The sequence below is a fragment of the Dromaius novaehollandiae genome, chromosome 1, assembly GCF_036370855.1.
Source record: "Dromaius novaehollandiae isolate bDroNov1 chromosome 1, bDroNov1.hap1, whole genome shotgun sequence".
Taxonomy (NCBI): domain Eukaryota; kingdom Metazoa; phylum Chordata; class Aves; order Casuariiformes; family Dromaiidae; genus Dromaius; species Dromaius novaehollandiae.
The window spans coordinates 163,138,258-163,149,459 of NC_088098.1; the positions used below are offsets into that span (position 1 = coordinate 163,138,258).

Genomic DNA, 11,202 nt, shown 5'->3' on the forward strand with positions numbered 1-11,202 from the left:
TCTTATAAGTCTGTTAAATTAAATCCAAGCCACGTAAGTATCAACTAGCCTTCCCTCAGCAGCTCAGTGCTGAGAATAGACGTTAAGGTAGTTAAATCTTGGCAAAATGGAACTGGAATTAGTATGGAAAGGGAAATACTTCGAAGAAGCAATGCATACATAGTAATCTTGCCTTCTGATTGTATTGACACCTTCTGTCTTCATTGCTGCTGGTTACACCAAATACAGCATCAGTTCCTAAAAACACAATGACAATACTATACGTTTTAGAAGAGTCCTGGGGGTATTTTATCTACTGATAGGGTTGCATGATGATACATTTTTGACCTTCTCTTTTTTTTTTTTTTTCCAAGTAATTTGTAATCCCGTTTGTTCTGTGCAAACTGCCCTTCTCAGGGGAGAAACAATCTTCCCACACCTCTTTCCTAATCTGCCAGCAAGATGGCATCTTAGCCAGATTTTGTACCCCTTTAAAAAGATACAGGTTATATGACTAAGTATGAAAACTCTCATGTTATAAATCATATTGAAGAACAACCTTTAAATGTAGTTTGTGAAACAAATGAAGTTCTTCATTTCACATGCTTACATATTTTGAATGAATAAGAATTTTGGCACTTACAGCAAAAGCAATCTGTTTTTACCCTTGTTCATTGTTTTTCTGACTCATGAATATTTCCTCTTTGATCTTCTAGATGTATTTTAGTGTTTTTGACATGAAGTCACTTTCTTTTGAAAGGAGAAACAGCTTTAGTCTAGAAATTTTAAATTTTTCTAAACATACTTACTTCTATTTTCTTTAAATGCTAGAGTTAGTAGCAGTTTTTCTACTTTCTACTCCATATAACAATTTGTAAATTCAAAACTTAGAGTTACTGTACTAACTCAGGAATTGTGATTTCATGTAGAAAGCCAGAGAGCCACAACAGAAAAAGTCTCTTCTGACTTGAAGTAGAGATGATGATAAACCATTTATTTTATCTGTGTAAAATTTATAGAAGGTTTTCGAAAAGAAAACATTTAAGTTAATTTTTAAATGTCTTGATTCTCAGTTTATTGCTATTTGATCGAATTTTTCTGTACTAATGTCAAAATAGGTTCAGTAGTTTTATGTCTGTATTTAAATTAAATTACATGCTATTTATAATGTAACCATATGTTAAACATGTGAATTGGCAAAATAAGATGTGACTAGTACGTCTTTGGGTGCTGACATTTATTTTTTAAATATAATGTAAGGGTTGTGCCTGTAAAGAAGCTTATGAATGAAAGTACCAATTACACTTGTATTATTTTTAGTGGTGGCCAGAATGCATGCAGTGTGTGATTGCCTGTGATTTTGTTTATTTTCAAATGCTCTTCCCTACATCCAGCATGTATGAATATGTTTAATGTTTTCATATGCCTCTCATGTATTGAGCATACCTCACTATACAATAAAGGTGAAAAACAAGCAAATTTAAGGGAGGTAAGGAAGTTAGCCAGAATAGTGGTTTAGTGGCTTTTCCTTTTCAGATTTGTATTTCTGGAAACTGTTTTCCTAAAAGAAAACTAAATGTAGAGTGGTGGCATAATCCTGGATTATATGCTTTTGAACTTTTTTTGCAGATTTGAAGAATAGAAGGTTAGGTTTATGCTTTAATAGTTTCACACAGTTTAATTCTGCTGAGTATTACTTATATTAAGACATGCAGTATCTGAACCATAAGTATTAGACAGTACTATTACTTGTGTCTGTCCATCCTTAGCTTGACATAAATACGAGAAAAAATTACTTTACTTGAGAAATAAGAGGTGGAATTGGCCACAAAGTTAGTATTATCAGTTTTGAATAGACTTGAAAAAGATCTAGATGAGCATGTAGAAGGAAACTTAAGAACACTTTGCATAAATGATAATAGATATTCTTTGGAGTCTCTTTTAAGTAATTGTATTGCAGTTCAGCTCTTGATAATCAGTTGCATCAAAATCCAGTGCTAATTTATGATTTTACAAAATTTGTACAGGATCTTCCCAATAATATGATTCATCAAGTAGCTATTAAGTCTCTCCCTCAGGAATGGCTTTGGTGTGAAACCTGGTGTGATGATGAATCCAAGAAAAAGGCTAAAACAATAGACTTGGTGAGTTGATTTTAAGTTAAATGATTTTTATAGGTTAAAAGATTGACTACAATTGCTCTGGCTTTTGAGATTTACATATGTGATATCATGGAGTCAGCCTCACTGGAACACAAGTTCCATTTGGATAAATGGGTGAATATATGTACAAACTTAAAACAGTTTTTCTCCTTTCCTCTGAGACCTCTCCCTCTTGCTGTGTGTGACCAAATTTGCTTATGTTGAAGCTGAAAATGGTACTAAAAAATTAAATGTTGCTGGCTGTACTGTACCTCAAATCAGGGTTTTTCACCTCTGTATATGTATTTCCCTTGTTTTTTTTCCTATATTGAACCTCATTAGTAGAACCAGTTCACAGTTTATTGTGAATGTTGTGTGCTGCTATTGCATCCTCTAGAAAGCAGGTTCCTCCACAACCGTGTGTGTGTGTGTGTGTATATATAGTGCTCTTCTAGAAAGTGAAAGATTTAAATTAATTACTAGACCATCTTTCAGTCCCCTTTATCATGTTCTGCTGTTTATCTTCACTGAGTCTGAGGAGGAGATCACTTACAGTTCCTTGGAAAGGTGATGTTTTCACATTTGTTTTATTTACACATAATATATTTTAAACTTTCAGTGCAACAATCCCCAAACCAAAGAACCCAAATTACAGGCTGCTGTCAGGATAGTTCCTGAATGGGTTGAGTATGACTCTGAGATACAAAAGTTAATAGAAAAAATTGAAGAGGAGAATAAAAATCGAACATCATTCTCTCAAAAAGGTAATTTGCATGCATATTCATCTATTAACTCTTTAAAATAAATATGATTTAAAAAAATGTGATTGAAATGAAGATTATAGTCAGAAGTGTCCCCTTCACTTTATCATAGTTTTATAGTCACAGTCTCCCTGCTCGGACAGTTGTGCTCCTCTCCTTTCGGCTGTTACTCATCCTCTCCAGAAATTTCCATGTCATTGTCTCCTTGTCCAGTAGCTTTTCTGTCTTCAGACTGCAGTTTCCAGGTTTCCTCGCCTGTATCAGTCTCCAGTCGTATTTTCTTTCCTGTCGCCCCATGTCCCAGTGTGTTCCGCTCAAGGCTGCCGAAACCCAGGTGCATTTTGGCAGTTTTCCTCTCTGTGTTGCCCAGACCAGCACAGAGAAGCTGAAGTTCTCAGAAATAAATTTAATGTGGCAGATACCTGCCATGAAAACAACTTTTGTTAAGGACTGGCAAAGTTACTAAGAATTGAAAACATGATCTGTATATGCCTACAGGATGTGGCAGGCAATTTTCATAATAACCATACTACGACGCTATGCCTGGTAGTATATACTGTACCTTAAAAAAAAAAAAAAAAAAAGAAAAGTGAAATGACAATATAAATGAGGCTTTAGATTACAAATGGATTTTTTTTTCACTTTTTTAGGAAAATAGTTGTAAACTGGTTTGGTTAAATGTCACAAGCAGAAAAACAAAAAACCTCAGGACTTCTGATAAGGTTAGCCTACTTGGAGTAATGTGGTTTGCAAAAGGCTCTTAATTGTTTAAAAAAGGTGTTCTCAGCTCTCAAGGTTGAAGAAAAACTTAGCAAATAAATATTGAAAAGACTCTAAAGTCAGAAAACAAAGACACTTTTCATGTTAAAGAATTTTTAGTAGTTTCCTTCTTTGTGGAAGCTTATGGCCAGTTTTTAGCAAGGCTTTAAAATGAATTTTGTGTTTAGGAGTAAATAAAAAGTAAAGAGTTTTCTCACAAAACTGGTCTTTAAGTCTCTTATATAATTGTTTTATATATTTTTTTTTTTTTTGGTTACAGGTTTTAAGCACGATGAACTTTAGCATCACCTGTAAACAGCAACGGTGACAGCTCAGTGGTCGTCTGTGAAAGACTGAATGGAAGTTGTGAATATTACATTGGCGCTATTTTTAACATTCTTCAATGTGAAGTCAAGTATTTTATAACTTAAAATGTTATTTAAAAGTTTTAAATGAAAGAACAGAAGAGACAAATCCCCAGGTACTTGATTCTTTTAACCAGTATAGAATAGCTTGCCTAATTTCTTCTTTTTTATTTTCTTTCTGTAAAACACAGTTGCCCAAAGGATTTTAGAATATACAGAATGATGTATTCAACTCTTCAAAGTTAAATTGCATCAGCTTTTTTGGGAGGTGGGGGGAGGAAGAGAGTTAAATAGGTACACGAACACTGTTTTGTGCCCATTACATGCATTAAGCTATTTGAATTTAAATATAAAGAATTTTGATTATATGTCTATAATTTGGTCCCTGGAGAAAAGCTGTGGTTGCAAGACAGATTCTTAGTGCAGCAAAGTTATGATGTAAGAAGTAGCTTGTTAGTGGAATTTAAACCACACAAATCTCACTAAATCAACTTTGAAGCTTACTAAAGCAAGGAATGCAGTTTTTAATTTACTATGCAGGTTGCTGCACCCTTATCAATTTAAAAGAATAATCTTTGATTCTTAGGCTGTTTTTGGTCAATTAAATAGTATGTTGTAGGATTGCATTATCTTTTTTGGTTAAGATGATTTTCTAGCCAGCATGCATATCAGAAAGTCAGTAACTGCGAACTGTTTCCACTCAGTTTTAATCATCATTATTCTGTTTAGAATTTGAAATAAAATAATAAAATTCTTGATTAATTGTGACTATCGATGGTGTCTACTGTAATTTTATAAATATATACTCACATAACTCTTGATCTAAGGGGCCACTGACATTTTAATCCTCAAAAACTTGCAGTCAAAAGGTTCTTCCAGTATGCATATTTGAAAATAGGTAATTTATTAAATTGAAATTTTGAAAAATTGGAAGTGTCTTAAATACTCTGCTGCTTCGGTTTCCTGGTTTTAAAATAGATTGGATGTTACCACAAATTCTTTTAAGAACAACTTAATGCAGTCTTTCAATCTGAATGCATATAATTATTTTGAAAGGTATATTTGGTAGGCATTTTCTTTGTAAGAAGTACCCAATGAAATATTTTATGTGTAACCCAACAGTCATAATCAGATAATACTAACTTCAGTCCTCTTAAGCATTTCACTATATTTGTCTTGTTGTTACATTTTTTTGTATAATGTAATACTTAAGAATATCAAGCAGCAAGTGAAACACTAAACATATGTTTTAAGTTGGTATGTTTTATAACATACAGATGGGCATGTAATAGACTGAGCAGATATGTGCACAGTTACTATAAATTTAATCTGTAGCAAGATAACAGCTGATACCCCATATATAAAGAGGAAAAAAGAAATTAGTCAACTGCTTGCTCTGTGTGTGTGTGTGGTTTTTTTTTTTTTTTCCCCCCTCTTCAAACTTACACTTACATACTGGTGCTTAATTTACAGCAGTGTTTGCTTCACATTGAACTGTCCTGGAATTTCATACTTAAAGCATACATTAGAAAACTTTTTTCAACCCAGAAGTTAAAGGTTCTGTATCTTTAAGAAACCTTAGTTCTCTTCAATTATGTTCATCTGTGTGGGAAACTTCTGTTATGCAGTATAAAAGGTGGATAATTTATGCAGTGATTTCTTGTTACTTTTAGCTGTAAAATTCTGTTCTTTTTAAAATTGGATTACTTCTACGTGCTTTAAAAAGAACTATATCCTTTAAAAAAATTTCCTTTAGATTATTTAAATGATTAGAATATAATTTATGAAAAATGTAATTTGCTGGTGATACTTTAAAGATTTAAAAGGTTTCATGCCGTTTTCTACAGTGTTGTATATGTTTGCAAAAATGTTTTATGGCTTTTCTTTTTTCTGCATAATAATCATATTTTCAAAGAAAGTTCTTTTTTTGAAATGATGTATTGATTTATAAAACAAAGAAAGAGGTCCAGCAAATATATTAACTACTTTTCAAAGATCTGTTTAAAGCAGCACTTTGAATAATTAGCATATCATTATATTTTTAATAATAAAAGAATGGATTGTATATGTTGTACAAAATATTAAAGATGCCACTGGAGAAAAATAACTATTTTTTGTTCTCATATTTTATAGCATACAATAAATATTAAATGCTTGGTTAATATACCCAAGGAAAAAATTGCAGCAATTCCTCAACTGTCTTTAATCTGAAGCAGTTGTTTATGCTGGGAAGCAACAGCAATATTCAAAACTAAGAATCTGCTGTAGGGTAAGACCTTAGGGATACAGAGAGAGCTTATTTCTAGTTTCAGATTTGTATGCTCTACCATACAAAAGGGAAGAAAACACATCCTGTATAATAGGAGTATTCCTGAAAACTGGTTCAAGTCAATAAAGCAGCATAGTAATTTTGTGTGATGGTGGACTGTGTAAATTAAGAGATTATGTAATTTATATTCATATTACTAGTTCAGTGTCTTTTCTAGGGCTTGTTCTTCTGAATGTCAGCTAGTAAGTCCTATTAAAAAAAGAAAATGAAGAAACCAGCCAGGTAGTGCAGTATTGTTGAAAAAAATAGAGCTTCTGTATTGAAGGTACTTCTCAATAGGGGTCCTTTTAACCTTGTTTTAAATCAAACTCCTGCCTTCAGACCAAGAATTTAGCTTTCCAAGCTCAGTGATTGATAGGTGATTTCTTCTTTCCTAGTTATGCTTTGTCGTTATGACTTAATATTTTGAAATTTAAGCATGCACAGGAAAATCTGAGAGGAAGTACTGAAACATTTGTTGATGGGATAACAGTTAATATCTAATTTTATTACATTGGATCAAATGCTTAATCCATCAGTTTAATCCAGCATTATGTTTCTTACAGAGATTAACATTGAGCACAATTGAGGTGGCAGATGGGGTGAGTGCTAGCTGCAGCCTCGTAAAAAGTGCCAGCTGCAGCATGGGGAAGCTGTGACCCTCCCCACCTTTGGGAGGGCCTTCCTCAGGGCAGCAGAGCTGTAGCTGCTCACTTTGCTCAGGTTTTCATACCTGTCTGGAAAATAACACTTTCTTCACTTACTGTGTTGAAGCTTTTCTGCCTAGAAATACGCTGAGGCTTGGCAGTAGCCTTGTACAGACGCTCTCTCAAGATGCATGGGTTTGAATTCCCCTGAACTTTGAGGGATTCGGGAACAACTTCTGAGACAGTGCTATCACTGAGAATACAAGGACAGTCCAGGCTAACTCTTAAATTTGGACTTATGTTAGCTATTCAATTCTGATTTTTAGACACATCAGTTGAGATAGTTCCTAGCAGCTCCTTTAGACCCTTCTCAGCCTACTGTGTGTTATAGGGCTCAAGCTGTTTTGTGAATTCCCCTTTTGAAGGCAGGAATCTGATACCTAGTTATGGCCATAATCTCTACCTCAGTTGTTGCTCACTCTACTGCTGGCAGTCTCAGTTCTTTTGCATTTGATTTCTTACTCCTTTGAATGAAACATTATGGCAGCTTAGCATCACACATCGCCAGAAGTCTTGAGAAGTATTTCACATAAATAGCTTCCTCCAGTAACACTCTTCAGTATACCACAACATTTTGGCTCTGACACCTGTAAAATACAGATGGGCAGATGGTTTTGAAAGTGCCTTTTATAAAACAGTGAAATTTATTTATAGTGGCCTGGTGTTAAAGGGGAAAAAAAAGGAAAAAAGAAAAAAAAATCAATATTGAATTCTTTTCCATGCAAAAGTTTTTAGGGAAAAAAAAGATGCAAATAAAAATTGTGGAATTAGTACGTTTGCTGAACTTTTATTATCAGATGATGATCATAGTTTTATAGGGATGTATATAAATGCTTAATCTCACTTTTATCTAACCTTTGAGGTGTTTAATCTCCAAAGACACCATACCATTAAGTCAGAGTTTCCTATTTTAGGTAGATAGGATTTAGCTGTATGTAGATGTTGCAAATCTGGTTACTCCTTGTGCTGGTCACCTTGTGAAAGGCTCACAGTAGACACCCTGAGCAAGAGTAGTACAAACTGGATCCTGAGCTGACATCAGAGTTCTTGGAGAGCAAATGTTTTTACTTTCAGCTGTTTTCTTTCATGACAGAATAGTGCAAGTGAAAGATGTAACCAAACCTTTGCCTCAAGGGGCAGAAGAGTAGTGACTTTTTCAGCAAGGTCAGGCTTCCTCTGTTCAGTGGTGAAAGGCCTGCTTTCAAAGACTGTTAGCAAAATGGTCATTTGCTTTTGGTTGACTCATCTCATTTACAGTTTTTTACTTCCTGGATTAACAGGCATTTAACAGGTTGATGAGATGCAGTCAAGTTGAATCATGACTCCTTTAACATAATGTATCTTCTCTTAAATGTAAATTTGTCCATATGAGTGTATGTAACACATTTTAGTTTGTTGGGGGCCTGCGTTTTAGCTACTCATTCAAACGCATAAAAGGCCTACTGTCATTCTGCTATGATTTACTTCCCATACAGACATGTTGTATAATAATACCAGGTTTTTGATTCTTTACAACTTTGCCAACCCTTAATATAAGCTATTTTATAGCAAGCATCTGTCAGTTGAGACAGCAGGAAATTTGTTTTGACCCCAGAAAAAAGTTTTGATCTCAGAGTTCAGGAGTTGCAGCAAGATACACACCTTTCTCCAATCTTGTGGAAAATTGCCAGAATTTGGCCGCATTATAAGCTCTGACGAACAACTGTTCAGATGTTCCTACCTGCCTGTCTCAGTGACTCTACCCACAGTTTCTCTGAGCTTCTGTCCCCAGCTCTTGGCCTGTCTGTCCTCCCCTTAGATAGTTGGATGCTGTACTTGAAGCTATTAGCTTGAAAAAGCACCCCCAAACAACAACCCAGCACTCATGCACTCCCTCCCCCACCCCTGTACAGTTTACAGGTCAAGAATCTCTCCTGTGACCTAACTGTTTCTCTTACTGATGTGCTTTGCAGAGGTTAAGGAAGGCTTAAGTACTCGTATCTCACAGGTATTGCACAGGTGTAAAGACAGACAAGAAGCCACCCTAAGAAACCACCTAAAACTTAGCCTCCTAATGAAGCACATACTTCCCCTTCCCCAAAACCTCAGATACTGCCAGTTATATCCAATTTCACAGATTGGGCAGTTGCATACCACATAATTTTAAACTCAGACTTCTTAGCTCTCGTAGGCTGTATACATACATAAGACAGAGTACACTGCAAGTTGCTTTTGACCAGTAAATCCTAGAAATTAAGAGTTTATAAGGAAGAGGTTGGGATGTTACCTTGATCATAAAATGATCATTTTGATGACTGGTAGGAGCCATTTTACTTATTTCACACTCATCCATACATGTGTGTATATATATATATATATATGCTTGGGATGACTTCAGGCAGGATTGTCATCTAGACTCCATAGATATAACTCAGCTTTATTTATGTTGCTGCACCAGGGTCATACTTGGTGACCAGATCAAGCTCTCAGCAGCTTCTTTATGGCAGCCATGAGCAGACACATCCTTCAACAAGGTCACTGATGTATTTCAAGCCCTAGTGGAGCACTTTGAGGGCAGGTCTGCTCAGAGCCCCGTAACACAGTTTCCTGCCTACCCTCTTCCCCACTCAGCCTTTGCAGAGATGACAGTGCCTCTTGTTCTTGTCAGCTGGCCTTGAAGCTTAGCTGAAAGAGCTGGTATCAGAATAAATCAAAAGATGTGGCTGTGACAGCTAAAGCCTGCCCTGGAAGTGTGAAGATTAGATAGAAGAAAGATACTGCTCCCTATAGTAATTAAAACATAATTATAAGCCCAATCCAGTGCTATTGTATTTTACAGCCTAAGCATGAGATAACCATGGCAGAAGCACAGCAGAGCCCAAAACAGTTTCATTTGTAAATAAGGGTCTTCCTCAGACTGGCTGCCACAACACAGTTTTTCTTCTGAACAGGAAGCAACTGCACCACCCCCAGACTGTTAACCACCCATGTGGGCTAGAGCTTCCTGCTCCCCGCTCTCTCACTGCAGCACAGCCTCCTCCAGCTGGCATGTTTTTCACTGATGCAATCCCCACCCTTCTCCAAGGCAAAAATTCCTTGTCATTAACAAGAGCTCCCTTTCAACCCTTCTTTATGTGGTGCAAATATGGAGGCAGCCTCCTTGGAGGCACCTCACCCCTCAATACAAAATATGCCCACACTCATGGCAGAAGCCACAGTGGGCATTTCTCAAGGACAAAGCAGCAGTAAGATGTGACATGAAGGTTTTGCTCCATCTGTATCTCCTTTTCCAGGCCCCAGGAACACTTAAGATGCTGTCCCCAAAACTAGTGAAAACTATGAATGGGTTGTCTGCTTACTTTTCTTCATCTGGTAAAGACCAAAATTAATTTAACATCTGCTTAGGCAGAGCCTGCTGTTGTGGCTCCATTATAATGCTATTTGATAGCATTATAATGCCCTGCTCTATAGCAGAGGATTTAAGGTGGGACTCCCACAGGCTCCTTCACACCCACCTTTGAATTCTGCTACTTTCTTCAGCCAACTTGGTACATTCACTGGATACAAAATCATTGTTTGAGGTCTTCTTCATCATTACTTGGAATAACCTGCACATCTTAGGTGTACTGCATGTACTCAGCTACCCACCATCCTATCCAGTGCTTGTGGGCCAAGTGCTGATGTCAGGAGGAAGGGGACAGGGATTTCTCCTTTCCCCAGGTAGCACCAGCAGCTCAATAGAGTTTGCTGTTCAGAAAGACCCACTGCCTTGCTAGCAAGACTTCTGTTTAAACACACACAAAAAACCACAACCCACACACACACACACACACACACACACACACACACACACACACACACACACAAAGACCCACACACTGCTTTTAACCTGATTGTACAGAACTGGATTTCCCCCCCCGCACCCCTCAAAGAACAAAACTAGGTACCAGCCCGAGAGATTGTCAAATGCTGTCTATCATAGAAACATTTCACTACAGCTCCATTACCTGTGCAAATGCTATTTCACCTTCTATTTTAGTTTTTAAAGCCTGTCACCTTTTGTATCAGCTGCCTAAGATAATTTTAATTTAACCCCAAAGCTAGTATTTTGACAGCCTTTTACTGCATTCCTATGCAACTCCAACTTTCAAAGCTTGGAGAGTGGGATGGGGAAGGAGGGATAGATAAAAACACTGCAGTGCA

The 11,202-nt window shown here is 36.3% G+C and overlaps 1 protein-coding gene across 4 annotated transcripts in view; it reads left to right on the forward strand.

Moving 5' to 3' along the window:
* The window catches only part of UGGT2 (UDP-glucose glycoprotein glucosyltransferase 2), a 103,960-nt gene extending 97,848 nt beyond the window's left edge, over positions 1 to 6,112 (forward strand). For all 4 annotated transcript variants that reach the window (XM_026119437.2, XM_064504603.1, XM_026119438.2 and 1 more), the window contains 3 exons: positions 2,007 to 2,123; positions 2,740 to 2,884; positions 3,921 to 6,112. In XM_026119437.2, coding sequence (XP_025975222.2) covers positions 2,007 to 2,123; positions 2,740 to 2,884; positions 3,921 to 3,943 — 285 coding nt within the window. In that variant the 3' untranslated portion in view covers positions 3,944 to 6,112. The remainder of the gene's footprint in view (positions 1 to 2,006; positions 2,124 to 2,739; positions 2,885 to 3,920) is intronic.
* Positions 6,113 to 11,202: the final 5,090 nt, after the last annotated feature.